The 20,805-nt window shown below is 37.4% G+C and overlaps 3 protein-coding genes across 7 annotated transcripts; 1 reads left to right on the top strand and 2 right to left on the bottom strand.

The window, feature by feature from the left end:
* The first annotated feature begins 12 nt into the window (after nucleotides 1-12).
* LOC106658934 (rho-associated protein kinase 2) lies at nucleotides 13-20,780 on the top strand. 5 transcript variants are annotated; one of them, XM_014381124.2, is made up of 13 exons: nucleotides 13-92; nucleotides 12,417-12,640; nucleotides 12,718-12,878; nucleotides 12,960-13,298; nucleotides 13,576-14,125; nucleotides 14,482-15,092; nucleotides 15,160-15,460; nucleotides 15,698-16,113; nucleotides 16,185-16,508; nucleotides 16,583-17,296; nucleotides 17,358-17,568; nucleotides 17,641-17,875; nucleotides 18,375-20,780. In XM_014381124.2, exons 2-13 carry the CDS (start codon nucleotides 12,460-12,462, stop codon nucleotides 18,460-18,462), a joined length of 4,131 nt encoding a protein of 1,376 aa, XP_014236610.1. In that variant the 5' UTR covers nucleotides 13-92; nucleotides 12,417-12,459; the 3' UTR covers nucleotides 18,463-20,780. The 5 variants fall into 5 exon arrangements, 4 of the variants coding, with proteins under 4 accessions (XP_014236610.1, XP_014236609.1, XP_014236611.1 ...); XR_001339540.2 differs by lacking the exon at nucleotides 13-92 and adding an exon at nucleotides 10,738-11,196 and having other exon boundaries at nucleotides 17,641-17,951; nucleotides 18,375-18,463; XM_014381123.2 differs by lacking the exon at nucleotides 13-92 and adding an exon at nucleotides 10,740-11,196.
* LOC106658937 (glucose dehydrogenase [FAD, quinone]-like) lies at nucleotides 329-4,386 on the bottom strand. Its single transcript, XM_014381129.2, has 7 exons — nucleotides 4,273-4,386; nucleotides 3,377-4,011; nucleotides 2,899-3,095; nucleotides 2,673-2,819; nucleotides 1,976-2,505; nucleotides 1,468-1,778; nucleotides 329-1,404 (listed from the first exon to the last, which is right to left on the bottom strand). Exons 2-7 carry the CDS (start codon nucleotides 3,683-3,685, stop codon nucleotides 1,039-1,041), a joined length of 1,860 nt encoding a protein of 619 aa, XP_014236615.1. The 5' UTR covers nucleotides 3,686-4,011; nucleotides 4,273-4,386; the 3' UTR covers nucleotides 329-1,038.
* Nucleotides 5,222-9,242, bottom strand: LOC106658935 (ralA-binding protein 1). The gene is made up of 7 exons (XM_014381127.2): nucleotides 8,342-9,242; nucleotides 7,826-7,964; nucleotides 7,501-7,748; nucleotides 7,170-7,431; nucleotides 6,256-7,091; nucleotides 5,913-6,193; nucleotides 5,222-5,831 (listed from the first exon to the last, which is right to left on the bottom strand). Exons 1-7 carry the CDS (start codon nucleotides 8,421-8,423, stop codon nucleotides 5,712-5,714), a joined length of 1,968 nt encoding a protein of 655 aa, XP_014236613.1. The 5' UTR covers nucleotides 8,424-9,242; the 3' UTR covers nucleotides 5,222-5,711.
* Nucleotides 20,781-20,805: the final 25 nt, after the last annotated feature.

Raw genomic sequence — 20,805 nt, 5'->3', positions numbered from 1 at the left:
TTTTGCAATCGACCCGTCAGTTATTGAAATAATCAGATTATTTGATCGAATTTAGGTATAATTTTGGCACACGAAAATTACAATGGACTAAGGTAAGCAATTGAAATGTCAAATTATGATATATTTTTACTGTTTTTATGCGGTGTAAAATTAGAGTATTAATCAAAGTTTGATTTTCTTTACCCTTTAGACAGTTGTTTTGAGTATCGCATATATTATGATTCATAATTTATGAATATTTAAAGTAGTGACTCGAGTGATTTATTTGCTATATTTACGAACGGTTTAGTTTCGTGTTTGTTTTAAATTAGTCACCACACAAATCAAATTCTTTGGACATTGTTTTTATTATACAAAATATTTAGTCATTTCAAAACAGATTATTAAGCCGAATTAAGCTTAATTAAATATATTTTTTTATTTACAATTGAACTATTCGTTTCTTAAAATACATTTATTTACAAAATGTACAATGAAAATTCGGCTGGGGTACAATTGGCTTTGAAAAATTAAAAAATCTAACGGAGAATAACAGAACTGTGTCGCGTAACATTTTTCAATTTTATAATGCCATGCAGTTAAAAATAGTTTGTTTTATGTTCAGGTGAACGTACGTTTTAGTTTTGATTTTTCTAAATAAAATAAAATTGTATTTTCGACCACTCGATTTATATAAAAACGTATAAATTATACTTATGTTTTACAGGTATAATTATACGTATCTATAATCGAGTTTAAAAATGTCCTTGTGGATGGCAGGTTTTTCATGGACACTGCCCAAATGTCATTCTTACGTGAATGTAATTAAATTTTACAAATTATACACAAATCGAGGTATATATAAAAAGCTAGCTTAGAATTTAAATACTCATGGAATATTTAAACAAACTTTGTCGTGGTGTAATTTTCAAGCCCTTGAAAATCGTATTATCGTCGCGTGTGACGATCCTAATCTATTGGTAACTGTAAAATTAATTAAACTAGAAGCATTTTTGGTCAGTCTTATGAATTTCTTCTCCTATAAATACTCGCCCCGCTTTAACCCAAGTGAGTCAATATTCTCACCCGGTAATCTTCCTTGATCATATCGGCGGCCTTCTCGGCGATCATGTAGGCGGGCGCGCACGTGTGGCCGGCGATGATCTCCGGCATGACGCTGGCGTCGACGACGCGCAGGCCCCTGATGCCGTAGACTCGAAGTCGCGGGTCGACGACGCCGCCCTGGTCGCGCGGGCCCATCTTGCAGGTGCTGGTGAAGTGGCCCAGGGTCGTGGAGACGCGGCGCGCCGCGCACAGCCAGTATTCGTCGGAGCCGAATCGCAGGTGACGGCAGCCCGGGAAGGGGACGTTGTACAGCTGAGTGTTGAAGCGCCTGAACGGCCTGCTGTAGGCTACTTTGATCGCCTGCCCAAAAATTGCAACGTAATAGGAAAAAGCTCGAGTACGCAGTGGAAGCAGCGAACTCACCGATTTGATGCCGCGAACCATCGTGAGCAGATCCTCGTGACTCTCGTAATAGTTGGGCTCGAGCACCGGTGGCTGGAAGGGATCTCGACTGGCCAGGCTGACTCGGCCGCGACTCTTGGGCCTCATGAGCACCGGCACGATGCTGAAGGCATCGACTTTTCCCTTGGCGCGTCCAAAAACTTCCCGATCGAATTGCTCGCTCAGGCCAAGCTCGCGTCGCAAATAGCCGCTCTCGTCGCCGGTCAAAGCGCCGGCTCCCAGGACTAGTTCGATGTCCGGGTAGTCGATGGGTGGTGGGATATCTTTCAAGACTACAATACCGAGAGAGCGAGAACACAAAACGAGATGAGCGAGATAAGTTTGATGCGAAAGAGTTTAAATATAATAATTGTGCGCTAATGATCGCAACTATTATGCAGGAAGGTCATTCGCGATCGAGCGCGACGGACACGTGTGCGCGTCCGTCGCTCTCGATAGATAAGTAATGTCGCTAATTGTGGCAACTCACAGCTGTCGGTGTGTATGAAAGCTAAGGCGACGGCTCCTCCAGGCGCAGTGAACGAGCCCTTTCCAAGTCCATAATATTTGATGAGCTCGAAGAACGACCAGAGCGAGATCGATTTCAATCTGTTCTCCTTGATGGTGACGGTGTCGTTGACCACGAAAGTCAGCGCGCCCATGCTGACGTGATCGCGCAGATTCAGTCCGACGGGCAGATCCTCGAATACTGTGATGCCGTGGCTCTCCAAGTGGTCCGCGGGCCCTATACCCGACAGCATGAGGATCTGCGGCGAGTTCAGAGTTCCCGCCGACAGGATGATCTCGTACCTGGCTCTGATCGTGTGTATCGATCCGGCGTGAGCGAATCTCACGTGGGTGGCTCGTCGAGTGGTCGGATTGATGAGTATCTTCATGACGTGAGCTTTCGTCACCAGCGAGAGATTGTTGCGCACGCGGATCGGCTTGAGGAAAGCTCGATTGGCGCTGAATCGAGCTCCGTCTCGCAGGTTCGCTTGTACGGGTGAGAAGCCCAGACCGCTGCAAATGAAGCGATAAGTATAATGTTATTATACACCGTTGTATTTTTGGGATTTTTCGCTCGCTCGACGATCGGCGGCCGCCGAGCGATTCGTACGCGCCGATTCGCTCGAACGACGCGGCCGCGCACATCTGTCTACTGAACGAGCGATTCAAAGTCGACGTACCCTGCGGCGTTGTAATCCGTCATCCTGTAGCCGAATTCGAAGCCCGAGCGTATGAAAGGCTCGATCAGCGGCGAGTCGTAAGGCACGTGGCTCACGTCGAGGTATCCTCCTCTGCCGTGGAATCTTGCATCGTAGATCTCTGTGAGTCTGCCGGATCGTGAAAGGCAAAATTTTCTCAGTCGCGAAAGCTCAAAATTTTAATTGCTGCCAATTATACTTTACTTACCCGCACTTTTCTGATTTCATGAAGTAGGGCAGAACGTCTCGATAGGACCAGCCTGGATTTCCCAGTCTTTCCCACTCGTCGAAATCGTAACGAGTACCCCGGGAATAGATCATGTAATTGATGACCGACGTTCCACCGACGACTTTGCCCCTTGGCCAGTTGCACTTTTGGTTGGTCATGGCGAGACAGTAGCCGCTCTGTCGACAAATAAGCATAAGACTGTTAAAACAATTATTATTCGAAGGGTGACGCAATATATGCGTGCGTGTGTGCCGTGCATCTTTTCAATGTCGGCAAATAATTTGTCTGTGTATATTTGTTCGAGCATTAGCATTTATGGCTTTTTAGCTCGTCTATTGGTGCGCGCTCGAGCATACATTAAATTTGTTTGGCAAAAAGCAGCGACTACCCACTAGCAGTAAGACAGTTGTACGAGGAAAAAAAATAAATCAAAATGGTACGTTGTGTGCAGGCTTACCGTTCGATTGCGATTTGGTTTGGTCTGATATCCCCAATCGAAGCTGGAGCCGTAGAGAGACGAGGCCATGAGGGGCACATTGGACAGCCTCAGAACGGACATGGACTCCTCCTCGTCGCCGGCTTCGAGCACCAAAATGTTCCACTGGCCAACTTCGCTCAATCGATTGGCCAGGACCGAACCGGCCGATCCCGCGCCGATTATCACGAAATCGTACTCGGGCAGCAGCGGCTTGGACTTTGGCTTTTGCGAGAAGGTGGCACTCGCGGCCGAAATCAAGAGCGAGAGCGCGAGCAGCTGGCGAATCATTGTCGCGCCGCTAATGTCGATGATTCTCGTCGGGACTTTTGAGCGTGCTTACGAGCGGCGATGATCCGTCAGGCACGGAGTTATCGACTCGATTGAGCGACTCTCGACGCACGCGTTCGCGAGTCGAATTTCTCTCTCGTCCGCGCGTCGGACGCGTTGCACCAGTTGCGAGTTGCCTGTAGGTATTGAACGTATCGCCAGAGCTCAACTCCTTTTGCGTATCGCACGGACAAGGCCACGGTTGCTCTTCTCTCTCTCTCTTTCTCGCAATTGTTGTTGTTTCTCGTCGTGTGCTCACCTTGCATCAACAGTTGCCTGTACGCACGCTGAAAAATCAATTGTTTATACTTTACGAGTCTTACGGCTCGCGACCATTATCAGCGCTACGCTTTTTTATGGGCTTTTAAATAATACACTTTTTTCTCTGCGAATGCGCGCTAAACTTGGCTTTTTTTCTCTCGCGGAGCAAAGAGCACGCGGCAAGGAAAAAACAGAAGTCACTGCGAACTACTATTCTAAAATGGTCAAATGTCGAGCACGTTTGAGAACGAGAGATGGCACAATAGTGTACAAGCGACGTGACTTACCCGCGAGCAATTATCGATCTCGCACGACGTTGCAAAATCTAGATCGTCACCGTCAACGAGTTCGATCGCGACTAATTCATAACACATGGATATGTATAGGGATTCAAAACGTCCCCATCGGCTCTAACGCGATGATAAATCCGTAATATATTACAGCGCTGTGTGTTGTACGTTATAAGCCGATGAGTCGTTATGTAAATGATATACCTGACATTAGCTTACGCGTTTATTGATGTTTATATTTACATTTTGAAAAAGTCGAACATTTGGATCTGATATCGAAGGACACGCGCGAAGATGTCAAGGTTCACCGCACGCGATTCAAATCGCACACGCGTTTTTCCTATAGCTAGACTCTTCGTATTGAATAATTATGAAAGTGTTCATTACGTTTATTTATCTTTAACGCGTATTTTTTTCGCTCAATGCTAATTTACGCAATGCGCGCGGCTCGGAATGCACGCACAACAGGTGAACAACAATAAAAAAAAGCGCGTACACTGAAAATTTCAAAATTGCGGTAAGCGCCGTCGTGTCGACTCATTCGGGATTCACGCCTCGGCACCACGCGTTGCACAAATTCGACCGACAGATTTTCCTGCGGAATACCAAAATGTCTCGCGCGCACGCGACCTGCGACGAAAACACATAAAAGCGAAATTCCGATTGACCTGGAAACCTTTTTAACTTATGGTTCAGGATGCGACGGACTTCTTTGATTATATATCGTCGATGCGATGACGATGACTTTTTTTGTTATAGAATGAACGGATGCGTTGTCGATTACGTGAGATGCCGCTGATGTGAATATCGTCCTTTTTTACTCTAACGTTCGAGGGGACGAGAAAGATAATCAAATAATTTTTTGCAATAGATATATATTTCAAAATATATAATATTTTTAATATAGTTTTTCTCATAAATTACACGTAAACATATTTGCAAGGAGTTTAAATGTTCTTTTTCACAATTTATCAATAAAACAAATAATTAAATTATACAGAATTCGTATACTGTATCTTAACAATTAATTTTTTAATAACGCAATATATCGATCGGACTTTCTTTCAAACAAACAATTCAATAGTTATTTATAAATAATAATTATCATTTTCAGCTTATTATTAATAGTAAATGTTTGATTCAAGCATCTCTTTATGTATAGTAGAAGTTTATATATAAGTAACAAACTATACAGATTTACATGTAACTCTGCGTTCATCAGTATTTTTATCCGGTGATTTTTTTAAATTTTAATTTTCTTCGTTTCTATTCATCAATGAACACGATTATTTCATGTATTGCAAAATATAAAGATACATTAAATACACAATGAAAGTATCCTGGAAAATGGTATACTTTGATTACAAAATAATAAAATATTTGAAACTATTATAAAGTTTAAAAAAATCTGTAGTTAAATCTAGTAATTTTTTTTTTTAAATTTGTGGAATGCCATTTTTGTTGTTTTGATGTTGATGCAGAGCCAGCTGTACTTTCAGTTCGACGCATGTGTCCTTTTCTTCGACAATACTACGAATCAGGGTCGTCATCTTTTTCTATAAGAAAATTTAAAAAGAATAAGTTGAAAAATACACCATTTTATTATTATGGAAAGTGTTGCAGGCATGTTAAATTACCTCTAAAAGTTGATTTTCATTAACCAACTGAATCATAGCTGTTTTTTCGGCTTCACTTGGACTACAAGTACGTTCCGATGTAGGTTTAACTGTTATACCAGCAGCCATGCGTTCCGTCAAGGCAATATTCAGTCTTTCAATCTCATGTCGTTCTTGTGCTATTCGTGCTTTCAAAGAAGCTTGAATATTCAGCAGCTCTTCGTAAATAAGAGATTCGCGTAGTCTTTCGAGTTCGCTGTTTTCTTCTGATTCCTCAGCGTTTTCAGATTCAGGCGCCACATCTATAATTAGTTTTAATAAGCAACTGAACATTTAAAACATTCCATATAAAATAAATAATTACCATTTTCATCAGGTTTTTCGTTCTGTACGACTTCAATTCTACTATCAGTTGTATCCTTTGATGCTTTCAACGGCTTATCGATATCTTTATCGGCTGATGCTGAAGATGAATAACTGTTAGTTTCAGTTGATGCTCTGCGTACGGTTTCCTTCGTAGTCTCGGTAACTTTCAAACGCTCATTTTCATCTTCTGTATTGACTGATAGTTTATTTGATAAATTGATCGATTGACTGTCTGATGATTGTGTTTGACTCTCATCGTTGTTTTTTGGCACTTGTTCTTCATCGACGCTCCTTTGCATTGAATCTTCACGTTTTTGTACAAGTTTATACTTTCGTTTTAATTGTGTTATCATTCGTTGCACTTCCCATAGTTGCTCCTCTCGAGATTTATTTACATAACCGGCGTTCATAAGCATGTGAATTTGAGAAAGCAATGACTCCTGTTTTGCAAGTTCAGCAGCAATACCCTGAGGGCTCTCAGGTAATCTAGTGCTACCAGCAGGCAATGGTGGTATATATTTTGTTAATCGTACTTCTGGAAATAGTGCTTTGCAATGAAAAAGCAATGCCAATAGTAATCGATGGCTCATTTGAAGAGCAGGACTTAGGGTCATTGCTATAGTTTGGGCATTCATTTTCGTTGTTTTTTCGCATGCGGTGACATGATCTAAATGAAGAGTGATCCATGCCAAAAGCACCCTATTGCACTCGCTTAATTGTTGACTAGCTAATTCCACAAGCTGTGATTCCCTCGCAGCTACTTCCTTTGCTGAAGCTGCTTGCTCAAATCTAGATATTAATTCAGTACTTTCCAAAACTGGTTCTGGCAATTCTCTGAAAAAATTTTATTTTTATTTGTAGATTATAAGTTTGTTTACAATGTATAATTTCTAATGATGTTGAAATTCTTACTTTATAAAATACAGTAACAAACTTGTAGCAACCGTTGGTTCGAATTCCGATAGGTTTACAGGTTCTCGTTGGTTGTATAACTTTTTGAGATGTTGGACTTTAGACTTATTTCCTGGTACTTTGTATAGTCCTTCAACAGACATGCCATGTTCTTCCAAATAATCTATGCAGTCTCTGACTACTAGAGGTAGTTCTACACCATCATGACAACGACTTCTTTCAACAGCTAAATGAAGACTAACACCAAATATAGGTTCATCTTCTGCAAATATTTAGTAATAATTTTCATTAACATTTTAAATGGTAGATTTAACAAAAAAGTAATACTTACCACCAATATCTGATGCTTCTTCTCCATGCTTACTTTTTTTTCTATCTTTGTGTTTTAGTTTTATTTTATCTTTTTCTTTTTTTTTGTCTTTTTCCATTTCTTTTTCAACATCTTTATCCTTCTTTTTCTTTTCTTTTTCAGGATGATCTTTTTCCTTTATACTGTCCTTTTCTCTAGACTTTTCTCGCTTTTCTCTACTCTTAGAAGCAAATTTGAAAGGTTTCTTCGATTTGGACTTTGAAGGACTCCTAAAATTAACATGGTTAGAATAATTTAAAGAATCCAATTAAATGTCATTGACTTGTCAAAATATATGAAAACAAACTTTGTCTCTTCTTCATCTGCAGAACTTTCTCCTTCAAGTGTAGCATATCCTCTATCTTTCTTGTCTTTTTTATCTTTGCGCTTGCTTCCTCCAAGAAGATCTTTCTTGGAATGTTTATCATGTACTCCATCGTCACTGACTACAAAAACAAATTTCATCATCTTTCAATTCCTAAATTTTCCAAGTCTTATAAGAAGTTGTAAAGGAGCAGATATTTAAAATTAAAAGCAAATGTGTCGCAGAGAAAAATTTAAATCTAGCTCAAGTGTCAGTTAATAAATTGTTAATTTTAATAATAAACATTACCATGCATGGTGTCTACAAACGAGAGAGTTAGACAAACCGTAATTGTAGTATTTTTAGTGGTACTAGTGCTAGTAGATATGGGGAACCTAACCTAATGAAACTAAAATCGGTGGGAAAGCAGCAGAAAAAAGAGAGAAGATAATCAAGAATTAGTCAAATCGATGTCAAAGATAAGATATCGGGGTACATTCAGATCGCGAGATATCTTACAGTCGCTCTCGCTCTTCTTCGTCGTATCGGATGCGTAGAGTCCAGGAAATTCTTTCTCCACGTCAGGGCTTTCAAAGTCCATCGTTATTATAACGGACACTTCGTTGTTTTTTACTTATTAATCGAGAACTACGCACTGCATCGACGTAAAACTTGAAGTTTCAGCTTATGTGGCAGTAATTATCGATTGTCTTATCAAGCATAAGTTTCGACACGGCAAACGTCACCTCGAGTCGGACAGCACGTTTTCTCTCGCATTCACTTTGACATGTTATATGCCTACGCGTATAATGCAGTCGCGAGCACAATAGATTGCAGTCGTCATGCCAGAAGTATATAAATATTATATTGTTCCGTAGTACTGCCAGGTACATTAAACTCAGCCACTAATTTCATGAATGACCGATAAACATTCTTTACGATCTACTGATGTAGGCAGAGGGTGATACGCCGCCCTGCATCGGAGACATGCAGCGCAACTCCTAAATCTTGGCTCGAGCTCTTTCCAATAGCATGGGCTATAGCACAGCTGCAGCATGACGGTTTGCTTTGCGTGTATCCTTGTATACATATAGGAGCATGCGATGCGTGTTGGTGCCGTCTACCACTATCCGTTTCAGACAGCCAAGCATTTGTATGCGTGCCTGTGTTTATACGCTGCAGTATGTACAACATGTGACGCAGTCCGCGGAGCGATCGTCAAACTATACTTTTAAATGTCAAAAAAATTTCATGAGTGAATGCGTTCTAGACACGAGTAATGCGTAGAAGAAGATTATTAGAATTATGCCAATTATAAATTATGTCTTTTGCGTGACTTACAAGAAACGAATTTGATATTCAATCAACTCTCGAAAAAATTGAAAGCGCAAATTCAAACTTAATTTTTGTTTAATATCTGACTATAGGTCTAAAATTTAACAAGTAAGCAGTTTTGAAATATTCATTTGAAAAAGAATCAATTGCGTACGGAATTGAGAGTACAGGTTTTTTTCTTCTTTGTTTCTTTATGAGTATTGTGAAAGTGAACGGTATACACTTCGGCATGTTTCAAAATTCGTACAGCTTAACATGAGTCATCTTATCTTAAAATTAAAAGTTTTGAATTATACTTTGGAAAATGTTTCAGAGCTACCAACGGCTTGTCAACGACGATTCGATGAATGACAGTTTAAGTAAAAAGTAAACAAATTAGTAATAAATAAAAAAATCGAAACAATATTTGATAACGATCTCATGGGAATTTTTTTTCAATTAACGAATTTAATTTCAATCGGAGTTTTGTTGTTTGTAAGTCATTAGAAAAATTATAACTAAGTTTCTGAAAAAACGGCATATAAAGTCAAGCAGAAACATTTTTTTAAGAGCCCGCAGGTGTGTAACATTTAACAAAAAGTATCGTATACGTTTGTAGACGCAATTAATTACAATAATTAAATTAATAAGAGGGAACTAATTGATCCGCAGCTGCACACTCTCACTGGCAACCTTTCCGTAGCATTGCATGATCGTATGATCTTAATGGAATATTTTTTTTATGACCAAATAACAAAAGAACTAGCTTTGTACGTAAAGGTGCGCTTCTTGTTGGTCGTTCCTCGTGCAAAGCTAATAGTTAAAATCGATAATTTGTGCACAATTTGAACATGGCTTTCAACATCGGTGTTCGAAAAGTAAAAAAATTCAAAGTTTCTTTTTGCTACGAATGAAAGAAAATTAAAATCTTTCGAAATGATCGTTAATAGTTATTTTGGACATTTAATTATTTAACAAAATATCTTTATGTCCTAGCAGTTTCTAATTCAGAAAAGTTGTTGATTTTTGACATTCATCGCGTAATTTTTCGACAAAAAGAATTGTCTATTCTCTCAATCCTCGCAACTTTACAGTTAGTAAATAACGCAATACGTATTACGTTTAAACGATTTTTGCTCGTGTGCGAGTTTATAGTTAAAGCCGCGATAACCTCGCATACTGCTGCGAACGTTTACACGCGAGGAGTGCATATAAAACACACACACAAATTGTAGATTAGTCCGTGGCTATATTGGAGCAGCGCGAGAGTTGCGGCAAAATAGTGAGCGAAGTTGAATACGCACATACAATAGTCGTGTACACATATATGCGCGCAAAGAAGTGCAGTTCGTTGTTATAGTCGTGAAAATCGACTGCCATACGTATAGGTATGCTGCAGTTTTCTCGCTCTCGATCGCGCGTGCACATACTTATATAGATGAATATTGTAGAGCATTGCATATATATAGAATCGAAGACAGCTCGGAGCGGCGAGACTGCGGCAGCCGCCGCTAAGCGCGAGCGCATGATAAGGATTTGCTGCTGCTGCTGCTGCTGCTGCTGCTGCTCGTTCGCAAAGATGCGGAGTCTCGACTCCCGACGCGTCAGCGCTTCCGAGCACGACTGACTCGCACCTACCTGTGATTCGATTATATTCAAACTTTCGTGCACGCGAGTGTGTGTGTCGTAATGTATATAGAGTACACTGTGTAGTGTGCGACGACGTGCGCGTGTATGTTTATCCGTGTGTACGTGTATAAATATACACCTATATAATAATAACACGCCGCTCGGGACTCGCGGGCTTCGACGACATCTCTCGCGCTAGCCTGGCACATATATTAGTGCTCTCCGTGGCTGGCCGCTGCGACTCTCCGTACTCGCTGTGCAATATTAGTAGTGCGGCTCTGGGCGTTGTAAGCTACTACACTGGCAGGCAGCGTACACGACCCATCATACTCGGAAAAATAAGCGTCGCGACACCCTCTCGGCACACGACAGTCTCATCGCGACGTTTCGAGCCCCCGACTTACGCGGCTCGATCATTTTTCGCTGTTTATGTGAGTATAACAACCGTGCAGCCTCGCTTTCGGTTTCGCCGATTTCCCAGCGAGCCCTTCCCAGCCTCTCGCCTGACCGGACACTTATGATGTTTTAGCTTTTGTGTCCTTGCTCGGGATGCGAATTCGTTATTTTAGCACTTAGGTTAGGCATATACCACCTGAGAGATCCACTTGCAATATATATCTATGTACATGTATATGCACGTATGTGTAAAAATACATACTCAGACAGGTGGGTTCCTCTCAGGTATTTTTCGTTCTACATACCGTTCTCGCTATGTTCTTGCGCCCGTCTCAGAGTCATGTAGTTGTGTTGTTGAAAGTATGATTCACTAGACACCCAAAGAAAGAAGCTTTGTGTGCATTTGACTTAGTGTATATACACATTCATGTGTCAGTGTGAGTGCAAGTTTGATTGCAGTTATTGTGTACAATTTGATCAGAGCTAATGTCTCTGTGTGCCATATAAGTGTGCTTGGTTTTTAAATTATATTTTTATGATTATTGAGATTTATTCAACTTGACACAATGGCTCTTTGTCACAAAGATATGTCTTGATCAGTTTGATAGAATTTTTTTCTTTTAGAGCTTTTAAACATTTTTGTCATTAGGTTAGTCATGGTTGATAAGACTTGTTTTTTTCTTATTTACAACTATTTTTTATGTTCATACTTTTCTGTTCAACCAGGAAAATTTTAAAGTTATTTCTTAAATAATTAAATGTTTCATCACTTACTTAGGCCTTTTGAAGCCCTAGAGTCTATTGAAATTTTTGTATTAAAATTTTTTATTTTAATGCATGCTTTCTGTACTACTACAGTTAATATTATTTCTTCACTGCTCCCCTATGTTGAAATATCACTTATTGCAACATTTTTAAAAAGAAAATTTAATTACCTTGATTCAATTTGAAAATTAAAGATAGTAAAAACTTGCTAAAATATAGCATGACAAACTAATGAAAATGAATGAGTAAACACATTTAATTCTTAGGTACCATGTTCTTTGTTGCATGAAATAAAAATTATCTGCTAGAAAAGAGTGAGCTTTGAATAAAACTTTTGGTACCTAGCCAAGTTTACAAATTCCAGCTAAAGAATACATTTTTCAATTTATTTGCTATTTTATCTTGTTCTTAGAAATATTTCCAACGTTGTTTATTGCTTTTTTGACCAAAGTAGTTAATTAAAACTGTTTTCTTTGTATGCTAATTGTAGGGCCCAGTCAAAAAAACCAAGTATTAGCTGATAAACTGAAAACATGGATATCGCTAAGGATGAAGACCGGCGCAGACGCCTTCAGGCTCTGGAAGAGCGTATCAAAGATCCAAGAAGCATTACAAATATTGACTGCTTACTGGATACTGTTCAAGCTCTTGTGGCAGACTGTAATCATGATACAGTTAAACGCATGAAAAACATCGAAGCTTACACAAATAGATGTTAGTAAACTTCAATCCTCTCTTATTATTAGAATTTATTAAGTGAATAAACGTTGAGTATCGTTTTACTTTTTTAGATAATGCAGTTGCTAATGATATTATTAGCTTACGAATGAGGTATGACGATTTTAAAATGCTTAAAGTCATTGGAAGAGGAGCTTTTGGCGAAGTGCAGTTAGTGAGGCATAAATCAACAAAAAAAGTTTATGCAATGAAACTGCTAAGTAAATTTGAAATGGTAATGTATTATAAAATAAAATTAATGTTGAAACCATTTTTGAGGTCTTAGAATGTATATAATTTTTTTCCTTTTCTATAGATCAAAAGATCTGATTCTGCCTTTTTTTGGGAAGAACGTGACATCATGGCGCACGCAAATTCTGAATGGATAGTACAGCTACATTTTGCTTTTCAAGATAAAAAGTACTTGTACATGGTGATGGATTATATGCCTGGTGGTGACTTAGTAAACTTAATGTCACAGTACGACGTTCCAGAAAAGTGGGCTAAATTTTATTGCGCGGAAGTGGTGCTTGCCCTCGATGCGATTCATAATATGGGATTCGTGCATCGTGACATAAAACCGGACAATATGCTACTCGATAAACATGGTCATTTGAAATTAGCGGATTTTGGGACTTGCATGAGAATGGGAGAAGTAAGTATGGATACTTTCATAATGATTAAAGAACAAGTGATATAAATTGGATGAAAAATAGATGACTAATGAGATGCCTTTTTGGCGATTAAATAAAAATTATTATCGGTCGTACTTTTTCAAACGATAAATATTTTTTTTAATTTAAAAGCAAAACTCAATATTTTTGTAAAAATCTTGATTGCTGCATTCATTATGATAAAAAAATTATTTTTGCGCATTTTTAGACTATATATCAATCGATTGTAACGCTATTAATGAAAAAATTTTTAAACAGGATGGGCAAATTCGATCGGATATAGCAGTTGGAACTCCAGACTACATAGCACCCGAAGTTTTGCAGTCTCAAAGTGGTGACAGTGTATACGGTCGAGAATGTGACTGGTGGTCCGTTGGCGTTTTCCTGTATGAAATGCTAGTCGGAGATACACCTTTTTACGCAGATTCTCTCGTTGGCACTTACTCAAAAATAATGGATTTCCGAAACAGCTTACACTTTCCCCCTGAAGTAGATATTTCTCATCATGCCAGGACATTAATATGTTCTTTTTTGACCGATCGAACTGAGCGCATCGGCCGAACCAATGTCGATGATATAAAAAGGCATCCATTTTTCCAAAACGACCAATGGACCTTTGAAAACCTTCGTGAAAGCGTGCCACCTGTTGTTCCTGAACTAACTGGAGATGACGATTCAAGTAATTTTGACGATGTTGAAAAGGAGGATGGTCCAGAAGAGAATTTTCCGACTCCAAAAGCATTTTGTGGAAATCATTTGCCATTCATTGGTTTTACATATTCAGGAGATCAGTTATTACTTTCCAACCGTAAGCATTGAACATAATCATTTTACTTCAACACATTCGTGATCAATTTATTCACCAAACACACAAAAATTTAATTGATAAAATAATTTTTTAATATTTTTATTATACCATGTTTATTATGAATTCACTAGAAAAATTTACTCTACATTTTTTATTTAAAACCTACATTAAATGATTTATGATCTCAATAATAAGTAAGAAAATATAGGTTGTCACCTAAATTTTTATTTATATGTTGAGTAAACTAAAGATACAAAGTAAAATTCAATCACAATGGGTAAAATTTTTTTTTTTGCATTGACTCCATTTCATCTACACGTTTATTTATAATATACTCAAAAACCTGTACATAACAGCTATTTACTATTCTGACGTGCGGATGGCAGGTCGAGAAGCTGTGGATGGTTTAGAAAATCACGTCAATAATGGAACTTGCGAGGATGTGAAGGTTAATGAACTTGAGTGCCTTCTCGATAAGGAGCGTCAAATGGTTGAAGAGTTGGAATCGAAATACCAAACTCTTCTTAACCAACTCGCAGCTCTCTCAGAAACTGAATCTCAACTACGTGAGGAAGCATCTCGCGCGGATACAGAGCTTAGCATTGTGCGTCGCAATTGCAGGGAATCTGCTCGTCGAATCGAACAAGAGATGGAATTGCGTCGAAAAGCTGAGCAGTCACTAAACGAATTAAAGAAAAAATTCGACGAGGAACAAACTAAACGCGCGAGAGATGCTAGCTCGAGTCAAGCATCGACGGAAAAAATTTCGAATTTAGAAAAACAAGTGAAAGAACTTCAATCTAAATTAGAAAGAGAAACCGAAATGATTACAAGGTTACGGAAACAAGCTGCAGAAATCACTGTGGCTAGACAAACAGCTGAACAATTGGCTACTGAGTTGCAATTATCTAGGTCACAACTGCAATCTCAGAGGGACGCCTTGCAACAAGATGTGGCAAATTTACAAGTAAGCATAAAAAATGTTATCGATTACTACTGCCTGAAACTTTTCGTAAAATTCCATTTTTTTGTAGGGTCAACTTGCCAAAGAGCGGAGCTCACGTTCGCAGGCATCAACATTAACAACTGAACTTGAAATGCGTTTAACATCATTACACAATGAATTGGAGCGAAGTAAAGAACGAGAGGAAAAAGTCACGATCGATAATCGTTTACTCAACGAAAGGATATTAACGCTGGAAAAAGAATCTGCAAGCTTAGCCCTCGAATTGAAAGCTGCTCAGAATAGATATAATCAAGAAGTTGCGTCGCGCCATGAAACTGAACGCTCTAGATTATCACCCAAAGATGAAGCAAATTTGGAAGACTTTAAAGGTTGGTTGCAATTCTTTATTATAGTTCATATATTTGGTCGAGTTAGGTGTCAATTTTATAAAATTTTGAATAAGAAAATAAAGTAGTTTTTTATGATCGATCATTTTAATATGCAATCAGGACGTCGAGACAGATCTTTTACAGGTATAAAGCAAGTAGACAGTAATAAAGATTGTTGTTTATTTTCTGTACAATATTTATTTTTTCAAACAATTCCAATTGAAATATTATTTATAGCTCTTCAAACGAAATTAAATGAAGAAAAAAATGGTCGTCAACGAGCCGAGCTTCTAGCGCAAGAAAAAGAACGGCAAACATCCATGTTATCTGTAGATTACCGCCAAATACAACAGAGACTTCAAAAACTCGAGGGAGAATATCGCCAAGAAGCTGAAAAAGTAAAGGTATTGCAAGGTCAAATTGAGCAGGAGCAAAAAAAACGTAACGTCTTGCAATCTGAACTAGCTCAACAGTCGTCAGAAGCGAGTAGGTTAAAAGAAAGAGAACATCAGTTAGCAGGTGAAGTGACGCAGCTTAGAGAATCGAAAAGGAAACTTGAAGAAGAAGTCCGACAACTGATACAGCAAAAAAATATTGACAAATTACAGATCAAAGACCTGCAAGAAGAAGCTAAACACGAAGGTTACTTTGCCGTACGTATTCTGCTACTTTATGAATTAATTGATAAAGAAGAGACCTTAACTATTGAAATTTTTATTTGTAGTCACTTTACAAAAAAGAAGTTGGACATGTAAGAGACGAATTAGAAGAAAAGTTACAACAACAAAAAACCGAGTTTGAAGAAGAACTTAATTCATACATTCGTCAATTACAAGTGGCTCTTGCAAGAGCTGACACTCAAGCTTTGCAACGTTCCATTGCTGAGGAAACTGTATCTGATCTTGAAAAAGAACGTGTTATGAAAGATCTCGAGCACAAAGAGGCCACTGCCAAACTTCATGTAGACATTGGTTGCAAAGACCAAATGATCACTCGGTTGAAAGAGACCGAATCTAATCTTAAAAAGGACTGCGAACAGATCGCTAATGTAAGAATCAATGCAATTCAATTAACAACCTATTTTTCATACGATAATAACATTGATTGTTACTTAATTTTTAGGAAAGGGATGATTTATCAAAGCGCATAGTAGATTTAAATGAAGAAATAGCAAAGTTGAAGGACAGTGGCGAGATCGCAAAACTGAATGCTAAAATTAAATCTGAAGAAGTACTGAAACAACAAGCCATTAACAAATTATCTGAAGTGCTATTTCGTAAAGATAATTCTCACGGCAAGACAAAGGATAAAGCTTCATCCGCTGATCTTAAGAAAAAAGAAAAGGATTGTCGCAGATTACAACAAGAGCTTACGGCTGAACGCGAAAAATACGGCCAATTGTCTGCAAAGATGCAAAAAGACATTCAAGATTTGCAAGCACAATTGGTTGAAGAAAATCAGTGTAAATTAAAGCTTCAAATGGAGCTGGATTCCAAAGATTCTGAAATCGAGACTCTTCAGGCGAAAATCCAACAAATGAACTCGGAAACGGCGAGTGTGTCGTCTGTTGAAAATGAAGGTGAAGATGAGCATGGCGTTATGCGACTCGAAGGCTGGCTCAGTATTCCAAATAAGCAAAATATCAAGCGTCACGGCTGGAAGAAGCAATACGTGGTCGTATCATCCAAAAAGATTATTTTCTATAACAGCGAAAGCGACAAAATTAACGCCGATCCGGTGCTCATACTTGATCTCAGTAAAGTCTTTCACGTGAGATCTGTTACGCAGGGTGATGTGATTCGAGCTGATGCCAAAGATATTCCTAGGATATTTCAGGTATTATTAAATTTTTGATTTGCTAAATATAAGTGCTTATTGTTTATTTATTTATTTTTAGTTACTTTATGCTGGAGAAGGTGAAGCAAGAAGACCCGACGAGGCTGCTGCGCTGCCTGTACCTGACATGACGCAGAGCGACAAACCTGGAACACAACCAGTTAAGGGACACGAGTTCATCTCTATTTCTTTCCACATGCCTACAACTTGTGAAATTTGCTCAAAACAGCTATGGCATATGTTCAGACCTCCACCAGCTCTTGAATGTCGACGTTAGTTGAAATTCTGTCATGATTTTCATTATTTTAAAAACACGATCCAACGTATTTTTTTCAATTCTTTAGGATGTCACATAAAGGTGCACAAAGAGCACTTGGAAAAGAAAGAAGATTCAATAGCGCCATGTAAATTGCACTATGATCCAAACAGTGCACGTGAAATGCTTGTATTGGCTGGCAGTACTGATGATCAAAAATATTGGGTTACACGTTTATCCAGGCGCATTCAAAAATGCGGCTATAAGGCAAATTCACACATCGACGGAAACTCCGGCGGTTCTGGTCAGCGTATCTCGCCAAGGTAGATTAGCGAACTAATGCATGGTTACGGGGAGTGAGAAAGGTTTTTTAGATGGTAGATTTTATCAATTACCTATGTAAGTGATGGTTGTTTGTGTGCTGTTTGATATTATTCGCGATGATTACTTTTTTATGCTTAATCCAATACTCTATACATATTACAAAAAGTTTTTATACATCCAGGCTATAATATTCACAAGTGTATTTACTATTGTAAATACGCTTGTAGTTGTGACTGATTTTTGACGATCGATGAAACGACGATAAGCTTTAATTTTTTTATTTTATCTTCACTCACTTGCTTATTTTTACTTTTTCATGACTAAAATTCAAATTTATATTTTATACTTTGCAGTTTTAATAAATGCTTTGTTTGAAAATTATTTTTTGAAAAGGCATACGCTTTTATAATACTATGAATAAAAAATGAATAATTGTGCATCTTGCTTAACTCACCTAACCAATTGCACTATTCGTGGCCTTTTTTCGTTATTTTCCAGAGAGTCGACGAGGTCCACACTCAAGCCGTACCTGTCGGCACATCAAAGGTCAGCCACTTTACCTGCGAATGCGAGCATGGGCAAGTGATCAAAATAGCTTTTTCTAAACTTCACATCAATTAACAAACAAGTAAGAGTTAATTTCAAACACACGATGCAGCTGTGTGTGAACTGTTGGTCACGGGAAAATCTTTTTGTTCACTTACATTTAAAGCAAACTACATTCTACACCACCAATATCTCTCTAAACAAAATGATCTAATCTGAATGGTACTCGCTGAACTTTGAAGGGGGCAAATAACCAATTTTCTTACATAAATGCTTGATTAGTTTATATGTATTTGTACAACAACACATCGACGTGCCACGATAACGTTTCTTTTGTAATTTAAAGAATGCTACGAACAATCGATTTTTATACGTAATTAGCAGAAATCTACATTACCATGTTGTTCTTGTAAGTAATTTTTGCTATTTTTTTATGTAAACAAAATATTTTTTTATCAATTATGTACGAATCGTTACTATTGGAATTGTTCACACGTTTGCTGAATTTACATTCATATAATTATTTCTTAAATTTCAACCATTGTATATTTTACGTTTATGTTGCCATGAGTAACAGATTGGTTGAAATTTATGAAAGTTCAAGCTTACAAGCGAATCAAAAAATTTCTGCAACTATAGTATTAAAAATTGTCTATATGAACTATATTATGAAATAGTTTGGTTCAATGAGTATTGAAAAAAATCTTTTTTGATACAAGATGATAGTTTTTTACTCGTTACTAATGATAATGTTAAATGAATTAATGTAATAAAGATGAGAATTTTAGTACTTCAAAAAAGTACGTAGCGTTGAGTCTCCGAGAAAACACTATCGTTCACCGAAAAAAGTACGATTGGATCTTGACTATTTTAATATTTCCATGCTGTTACGATTAAATTCGATGACTCATTTATTAAATATATTTTATCGCGCAAGTTTATTGCATGTATTGCAATAAAAGTAATGAATTAATTAATATGTATAATGTTTTACCCTCTGTGATTCGACGGAACCATATTTTTCATAGTGTTTAATGAATTTTCGTAAATTTTGTAATCAATTTAAAAATCACGTTTACATTTTTGATACACTAAAGTAAGACATTTGACAAATTCGTTTTGTCGAGAAAATTTTTGATACGTGCAAAGAATTTGAACATTTCGTTAGTAGGGCAAACTGAAATGAATGCCTAACTTCATTAGTTCAATAAACTCCGACGAAAAAGAGTATATGAACTTTTTTCTGATGATTCACTGAAAACGTAAGTTATTACAGTAAGCATCGAGGGTCTTCCTATAATTACAACCTTGGAAAATGAATTTGAAATGAGTTAAATATTGAGAAATGAAATGAATTTGATTTAAATTTAAGAAAATTGAAAATTTTCAAGTCAAGTTGTGGCTACCTAATACAATGAAATTTAGATTTAAATGCGATTGAGCTTTTTACATGTTATTTTTATATTGTTATACTATTAAGACAAATTAGCATTCGATAAACGTGACTGACGATTTAAGTTAAAATACTTTTTGTTTTTAATACAATTTTTGTTAATATAGACTAAGTGTCGACATTTCATGGATTTTCTTACATCGATGAGTGATATTAAATCAAGATAAATTTTTCTCGAAAATAAAAACTTTATTACGATTGCGATCAATTTAAGTAATCCACTGTTTAATTGACAATACATTATGTTAAGCAGCCTGCATTTGAAGTACTTTTCAGGGTAAATAGAGTGCGCCATATTACGTGTGTATCGAAGATAGATGCTTTGAAAAATAGTTATTTTGTTTTTCTAACGAATTTCATTTCAAGAAAATACGAATGAAAGGTAGAAATAGCTACAAAATATATGAAAAAAAGTCTCATACCAATCCGTGCCAACAAGTGCTTTAATTGTTTCGTTGATAAATAAATACGTTGATTTCATCGTATCATGCATCTCTCCTTGTATATTGTTCATTTTTTGTAATTAGTGGGTTTGCAGCGAATTGGTGCTTATTAAGCTCGTCCTTAACATGATGTTCACGTATACGAAAAGGGAAGTCAATTTGATTGTACGATCAAGCCATGAAATGTACAAATAATCATGAAAACTGCTCTGTGCCTTATCCCTTTTTGATCTCTTTTGCGTCTAGGTAATACCTGAACTTCATTATATGTGGGATGTACAATAACTTTTTTATCTCTATTTTAAGTGAATATAAATGTACTTTTTTCAAATGAAAGTGTGTAGCAATCGGATTTTCGGAATGTAAAGAGATGAAAAGAAAAAATGATTTTAGCTGCGATGAATGTATGAATGAATGGATAATGTCTTGAATAAAATTGTATGATGAATTTGTTACAACGTATTTTATTATTATTGTTTAATTATTT

This window comes from Trichogramma pretiosum, unplaced genomic scaffold, assembly GCF_000599845.2.
Source record: "Trichogramma pretiosum strain Unisexual culture from Peru unplaced genomic scaffold, Tpre_2.0 scaffold2, whole genome shotgun sequence".
Taxonomy (NCBI): domain Eukaryota; kingdom Metazoa; phylum Arthropoda; class Insecta; order Hymenoptera; family Trichogrammatidae; genus Trichogramma; species Trichogramma pretiosum.
Note: the sequence above shows the minus strand (reverse complement) of the source record. Positions and strands in the feature narration are given on the sequence as shown.

Bases quoted from the DNA above. Each gene is read 5' to 3' on its own strand.
- LOC106658937 (XM_014381129.2), bottom strand. From the start codon at position 3,685: ATGATTCGCCAGCTGCTCGCGCTCTCGCTCTTGATTTCGGCCGCGAGT. The intron at 3,096-3,376 runs GTAAGCCTGCAC...ATTTGTCGACAG, and splicing joins AACCAAATCGCAATCGAACG to AGCGGCTACTGTCTCGCCAT. The intron at 2,820-2,898 runs GTAAGTAAAGTA...ACGATCCGGCAG, and splicing joins ATGAAATCAGAAAAGTGCGG to ACTCACAGAGATCTACGATG.
- LOC106658935 (XM_014381127.2), bottom strand. From the start codon at position 8,423: ATGGACTTTGAAAGCCCTGACGTGGAGAAAGAATTTCCTGGACTCTAC. The intron at 7,749-7,825 runs GTTTGTTTTCAT...TGTTAATTTTAG, and splicing joins GCAGATGAAGAAGAGACAAA to GAGTCCTTCAAAGTCCAAAT. The intron at 7,092-7,169 runs GTAAGAATTTCA...AAATTTTTTCAG, and splicing joins TTGTTACTGTATTTTATAAA to AGAATTGCCAGAACCAGTTT.
- LOC106658934 (XM_014381124.2), top strand. From the start codon at position 12,460: ATGGATATCGCTAAGGATGAAGACCGGCGCAGACGCCTTCAGGCTCTG. The intron at 12,641-12,717 runs GTTAGTAAACTT...TTACTTTTTTAG, and splicing joins CGAAGCTTACACAAATAGAT to ATAATGCAGTTGCTAATGAT. The intron at 14,126-14,481 runs GTAAGCATTGAA...TGTACATAACAG, and splicing joins TCAGTTATTACTTTCCAACC to CTATTTACTATTCTGACGTG.